This window comes from Vitis vinifera, chromosome 19 (assembly GCF_030704535.1).
Source record: "Vitis vinifera cultivar Pinot Noir 40024 chromosome 19, ASM3070453v1".
In the NCBI taxonomy this organism is placed as follows: Eukaryota; Viridiplantae; Streptophyta; class Magnoliopsida; order Vitales; family Vitaceae; genus Vitis; species Vitis vinifera.
Window position 1 is genome coordinate 10,940,777 of NC_081823.1, and position 6,701 is coordinate 10,947,477.

Sequence of the window (6,701 nt, forward strand, 5' to 3'; positions counted from 1 at the left end):
TCATCACAGAAATATTAAAAAAAACCTGCTCAAGGGCAGACCGCATTGGAGTTGATGACTCTGGCAACAATGAGAGTGATATTGTATCTTTTGAAGGCTTGGTACAACATGTCATGTCTTGGAGGTGCATGAATCAAATTCTTCCAGGAAGCATTTGTTAGATTAATTTTTTGTAATTAATCTATAATTTGGGCCACACATGTAAATAATTAAAATGTGTGTGCTATCATTTAATTAAGCCTAAATATAGTGATCTAATTAATAATTGATTAATTGGCTTAAGGGTATAATTGTCATGAGATTATTGTATAGATACCATTAGATAATTATTATTTCTATGAGGGGCAGAAATATAATTGTGATAAAATTAAAATTGCCCTAGCAGTTTATAAATAGGGTTATGGTCCCCATTCTACCACTACGCATTCCAATTTCTGAAAATCCTCTCAAAGAGAAATTGACACAGAATCTAGTGGCTAGAATTGGAAGACCATCTCAAAGGGTTTTCTTCCTATAAGGTTTCTCCTTCAATGGATTCAGGTATGCTTCCGCAATTATTTTTCTACTCATTTTTTTAATCAGGAGATTCCAGTATATATGAAATTAGGGTATTCATCTTGGTTGATTTTAACAAGACTATTCCAGTATATATAAATTAGGGTATTCATCTTGGTTGAGTTATAACAAGTGGTATCAGAGCCTACTCCTTGATTAATTCTTTGAGTTATTATTTTAATATATATATATATATGTCAATGGATTAAGATTTATGAAATATTGAGTTGATAATTTTTTTTTTATTACTATTATTATTATTATTATTATTATTTAATAGCATTTTATGATATTAATATTTAAGTTATTGATCTAGCATTTTAAATAGGCTAATTAAAGCGGAAAATCACCAAAGTGACATCTTTCGTGTAGATTAGTCTGTTCGGGGTGTTAGATATTTGTGTGTATGTGATTCATGTGGGTATTGATTGGCCCAAAGGAAAGTTAATATTTGGCCAAATTGCATACATACCTGTGGTGATAAATATGTGATGACTATAAAGGTAACTTAATGTGAATAATAAATCAATCCAAAGATAGATTTATTATTTGACATAACTTATCATCAATGTTTGATCACTACAACAAGAGTACCACTTACAGTTAATATTATTGTTCAAAGACTTGATATTAATGTTGTGCTAGGTATCTTGAAATGTCATAATTTGCTTTTAAATTTAAAGATTATGTGTTTAATTGCTTATTTTATGTGAGCATGATGGTTTATTTGATTCATTTTATTTTGTTCTCGATTCAGCTTTTATATCAACTACTTCTATATCTGCCAACATCAATAATGTCCCTATGTTAAATGGGACTAATTTTAAGGACTGGAAAGAGAATATGATGATTCTCTTAGGCTGCATGGATATAGACTTAGCCTTGAGAATGCCCAAACCCGATGAACTCAATGAGCAAAGTACTCAAGAGAATGAGGTTTATTGGGGTAAGTGGGAACGTTCAAATAGGCTAAGTCTTATGATCATGAAGCGCGGAATTCCAGAAGCTTTCAGGGGTGCGGTAACCGATGAGGTTACTAATGCCAGTGACTTCCTTGCGGAAATTCATAAACGTTTTGCCAAAAACGATAAGGTTGAAACGAGCACGCTTTTAGCAAGCTTGATTTCAATGAAGTATAAAGGCAAGGGTAATGTTCGGGAGTACATCATGGAGATGTCTCATCTTGCTTCAAAACTTAAGGCTTTGAAACTCGAGTTATCTGATGATTTACTCATGCATTTGGTTCTCATCTCTCTTCCTGCACAATTTAATCAATTCAAGGTCAGTTATAACTGTCAAAAGGATAAATGGACTCTTAATGAGCTCATTTCATTCTGTGTGCAAGAGGAAGAGAGATTGAAGCAAGACAAGACCGAAAGTGCTCATCTGGCTAGCACTTCCAAGGATAAGGGCAAACGAAAGAATAAGGATAATAAGGTTGCTGCTTCTAATGGCCCAGAACAAAAGAAACAGAAAGTTGAGGTAACATGTTTCTTCTGTAATAAGCCTGGATATACTAAGAAGGAATGTACCAAGTATGCTGCTTGGCGTGTTAAGAAAGGTATATTTCTTACTTTGGTCTGTTCTGAAGTTAATTTAGCTTCAGTATCTAGAAACACATGGTGGTTAGATTCTGGTGCTACTACTCACATTTGTGTTTCTATGCAGGGTTGCCTGAGTTACCGAAAACCAAGTGATGCTGAAAGATGCATCTATGTCGGAGACGGTCAGTCGGTAGAAGTAGAGGCAATAGGGCACTTTAGATTATTATTGAAATCTGGTTATTTTTTGGATTTAATAGATACTTTTGTTGTACCGTCTTTCAGACGGAATTTAATTTCAGTTTCTGTTTTGGACAAATAAGGTTATTGTTGTTCATTTGGAAACAATAGATTTGCATTATCTATTAATTCAAATGCTGTAGGAACCGGTTTACTTAATGTTTATGATAATCTATATTTGTTGGAAACTGTTCCGTCCTATAATGAAACCTTGCATGTGGAATCACGAGGTACAAAACGTAAATTGAATAAAGATAATTCAGCCTCATTGTGGCACAAACGCCTAGTCATATCTCTAAATCTAGAGTTGAGCGACTTGTGTCCGATGGGATTTTGGATTCACTTGACTTTTCAGATTTTGATATTTGTGTTGAGTGTATTAAAGGAAAACATACCAAAACAAAGAAATTAGGTGCAAATAGAGCTACAGACGTCTTAGAATTAATTCATACAGATATCTGTGGACCATACCCTACGGCATCTTGGAATGGTCAACAACACTTTATAACATTCATAGACGACTATTCAAGATATGGCTACCTATTTCTTATACATGAGAAATCACAATCATTGGACGTGTTCAAAACATTTAAAGCAGAAGTTGAGTTACAACTCAACAAAAGAATAAAGAGCGTCAGATCTGACCGTGGTGGTGAATACTATGGTAGATATGACAGATCAGGTGAACAACGTCCAAGACCATTTGCTAAATACCTAGAGGAATGTGGGATCGTCCCTCAATACACCATGCCAGAATCACCTAGCATGAATGGTGTAGCAGAAAGACGAAACCGAACCCTTAAGGACATGGTAAGGAGTATGATTAGTCATTCTACTTTATCCGAAAAACTCTGGGGTGAAGCACTCAAAACAGCAGCTTGTATCCTAAATCGGGTGCCAACTAAAGCGGCTGCTAAAACGCCTTATGAGCTTTGGACGGGTCGAAAGCCCAGTTTAAAGAATTTTCATATTTGGGGATGTCCAGCCGAAGCGAGACCTTATAAGCCTCATGAAAAGAAATTGGACTCTAAAACAGTTAGAAGCTACTTTATTGGCTATGCAGAGCGATCAAGGGGTTTTAAATTTTATGATCCTGCTATTAGGTCAATTTTTGAGATGGGAACTGCAACATTTTTTGAGGATGTTGAGTTTGGGGGGAGAAATCAGGCTAGGAATATTGTCTTTGAGGAGGAAGAGAGATCTACTATTGCTTTTGATAATGTACAGGTTTCACTACCTATCATTGATCAAGAAGTAAATTTGGATCCTCAACCAACAGACAATATTGTTCAACCCTTAATTGCAAATGAGGACATTGCTCCTGAAGAACAAACTCAACAACCTCAAGAAAATATGCCATTAAGGAGATCCACTAGAGAGAGGAGAAATGCAATTTCGGACGATTATATCGTATATCTCTAGGAACGTGAGGTAGAAAGTGGAATGAAGGAAGATGATCCAATCAACTTCCAGCAAGCCATGAAAAGCTCCAACTCTCAGAAATGGATTGAAGCCATGAATGAAGAGTACAAATCTATGCAAGACAATAAAGTTTGGGAACTTGTCCCATTACCAGTTGGTACGAAGCCCATTGGTTGTAAATGGATATTTAAAACCAAGCGGGATTCAAATGGTAATGTAGAAAGATATAAAGCATGTCTTGTAGCTAAAGGCTTTACTCAAAAAGAAGGAATTGACTTCAAAGAGACCTTCTCTCCAGTTTCTACGAAGGACTCTTTCAAGATAATCATGGCACTAGTTGCACATTATGATCTTGAGTTACATCAAATGGATGTTAAAACAGCGTTTCTCAATGGTGACATTGATGAAACAATTTATATGGTACAACCAGAAAATTTTGTATCCGAAGACTCAAAGAATATGGTTTGTAAATTAACTAAATCCATTTATGGGCTCAAGCAAGCTTCTCGTCAGTGGTACTTCAAGTTTCATCAAATTATTGTCTCATATGGTTTTGAGGCAAATCTTATGGATGAATGTGTGTATCACAAATTCAGTGGGAGTAAGTATATTTTCCTGGTTTTATATGTCGATGACATATTGCTAGCCACAAATGATATTAGCATATTGCACGACACCAAGAGATTTTTATCAAAACATTTTGAGATGAAAGATCTTGGTGATGCCTCCTTTGTCTTAGGAATCCAGATACACCGAGATCGTTCTAGGGGTATTTTAGGATTGTCACAAATGACCTATATTGATAAAGTCCTCCAAAGGTATGACATGCAAAATAGCAAACCAGGTGATACCCCTGTCGCTAAAGGAGACAAATTCAGTCTTAATCAATGCCCTAAAAATAGTTTAGAAAGTCAAGAAATGCAGAAGATTCCTTACGCTTCGGCTGTGGGGAGTCTAATGTATGCTCAGGTATGTACACGTCCGGATATTGCGTACATTGTTGGCATGTTAGACAGATATCTAAGTAACCCTGGAATGGATCATTGGAGAGCAGCCAAGAGGGTTATGAGATACTTACAGAGAACAAAAGAGTACATGCTTACATATAGGAGATTGGATCAGTTAGAGTTCATTGGGTATTCCGACTCCGACTTTGCTGGATGCCAAGACAGCAGAAGATCCACATCAGGCTATATTTATCTGTTGGCTGGTGGAGCAATTTCATGGAGGTCTGCCAAACAGACACTCGTAACTTCATCCACCATGGAAGCAGAGTTTGTAACATGTTATGAGGCATCCAATCAAGGAATATGGCTACGAAATTTTGTCACTGGGCTGCGTGTTCTGGATGGTATTGAAAGACCACTGAAAATATTTTGTGACAATAAATCAGCAGTTTTATATTCCAATAACAACAGGAGCTCTACAAAATCAAAATACATTGATATTAAGTTCCTAGTTGTAAAAGAAAAAGTACAGAGTGGACAGATATCCATAGAGCATATTGGAACAAACTCCATGATAGCGGATCAACTTACAAAGGGATTACCACCCAAGGTCTTTCATGAGCACACTGCTCATATGGGTGTTGTCTCATTTGAGGATATCCAAATTTAGTGGGAGTTTATATTATTCATTGTATATTGCTCTATGTTATGTTTAGACTTTATCTATAAATTTGGATTGTGTTCTGCAGAAATAAAGTATTCATTTTATTGCACTCTGTTAAATTATGCTAAAGATTTGATCTCAATAAAGTTAAGTAGGACCAGTTGGAAATAGGCATGAATAGATCATATTGCATGTAATTTCCATGCTATGCACTCATGATTGATCTATGTCATTTAGCTGTGCAGATATATGTGACCATTGATTGGTCTAGTAACGATTGATGTAACAAAGGCCACCTTGATCCTATGTCAGTATAGTTAATGGATGAGATTGTTCGGATATACCCTAAGGACATGATAGCAAATTTTGAGCTCATAAGGTTAAGCACATTTATTTGATTACATATGCATGTGGCCCAGTGGGAGATTGTTAGATTAATTTTTTGTAATTAATCTATAATTTGGGCCACACATGTAAATAATTAAAATGTGTGTGCTATCATTTAATTAAGCCTAAATATAGTGATCTAATTAATAATTGATTAATTGGCTTAAGGGTATAATTGTCATGAGATTATTATGTAGATACCATTAGATAATTATTATTTCTATGAGGGGCAGAAATATAATTGTGATAAAATTAAAACTGCCCTAGCAGTTTATAAATAGGGTTATGGTCCCCATTCTACCACTACGCATTCCAATTTCTGAAAATCCTCTCAGAGAGAAATTGACACAGAATCTAGTGGCTAGAATTGGAAGACCATCTCAAAGGGTTTTCTTCCTATAAGGTTTCTCCTTCAATGGATTCAGGTATGCTTCCGCAATTATTTTTCTACTCATTTTTTTAATCAGGAGATTCCAGTATATATGAAATTAGGGTATTCATCTTGGTTGATTTTTAATAAGACTATTCCAGTATATATGAAATTAGGGTATTCATCTTGATTGATTTTAACAAGACTATTCCAGTATATATAAATTAGGGTATTCATCTTGGTTGAGTTATAACAGCATTAGTCGGACCACGTGAAACATCCAAGGCTGCACATAACTCCATCCCAGGCAGCTTTGCCTAGCCGCTTGACATAAGGTCAAACCCACCTCAACGTTCATGATCTTAATGAACTTGAATGATTAACCCCATATCCCGAATCTGAGATTTCTGGACCAGTTGATCAAGAGCTCGCAGCATGACTTTCGATGCAAGTTCAGCATCACAGTCATCTCAAATCGAAACCTTCTTCAATTTTCTCCTCTTCTTGGCCTGCTTCGCTTCCCATTACCATGACTGTATGTCTCGCAAAAACAGCATGAAACCGAGACCTTCTAA

General features: G+C 35.8%; 2 protein-coding genes across 2 annotated transcripts; both read left to right on the top strand.

The window, feature by feature from the left end:
* The first annotated feature begins 1,656 nt into the window (after positions 1-1,656).
* On the top strand, positions 1,657-2,409 carry LOC132253423 (uncharacterized). Its single transcript, XM_059735392.1, has 2 exons — positions 1,657-2,116; positions 2,224-2,409. The coding sequence occupies exons 1-2, from the start codon at positions 1,684-1,686 to the stop codon at positions 2,250-2,252; spliced, it is 462 nt and encodes a 153-aa protein (XP_059591375.1). The 5' UTR covers positions 1,657-1,683; the 3' UTR covers positions 2,253-2,409.
* A 2,267-nt stretch (positions 2,410-4,676) lies between these two features.
* Positions 4,677-5,650, top strand: LOC132253336 (secreted RxLR effector protein 161-like). The gene is made up of 2 exons (XM_059735120.1): positions 4,677-5,109; positions 5,607-5,650. The coding sequence occupies exons 1-2, from the start codon at positions 4,677-4,679 to the stop codon at positions 5,648-5,650; spliced, it is 477 nt and encodes a 158-aa protein (XP_059591103.1).
* Positions 5,651-6,701: the final 1,051 nt, after the last annotated feature.

Bases quoted from the DNA above. Each gene is read 5' to 3' on its own strand.
- LOC132253423 (XM_059735392.1), top strand. From the start codon at position 1,684: ATGAAGTATAAAGGCAAGGGTAATGTTCGGGAGTACATCATGGAGATG. The intron at 2,117-2,223 runs GTATATTTCTTA...GTTTCTATGCAG, and splicing joins TGCTTGGCGTGTTAAGAAAG to GGTTGCCTGAGTTACCGAAA.
- LOC132253336 (XM_059735120.1), top strand. From the start codon at position 4,677: ATGCAGAAGATTCCTTACGCTTCGGCTGTGGGGAGTCTAATGTATGCT. The intron at 5,110-5,606 runs GTATTGAAAGAC...TATGTCATTTAG, and splicing joins TGGGCTGCGTGTTCTGGATG to CTGTGCAGATATATGTGACC.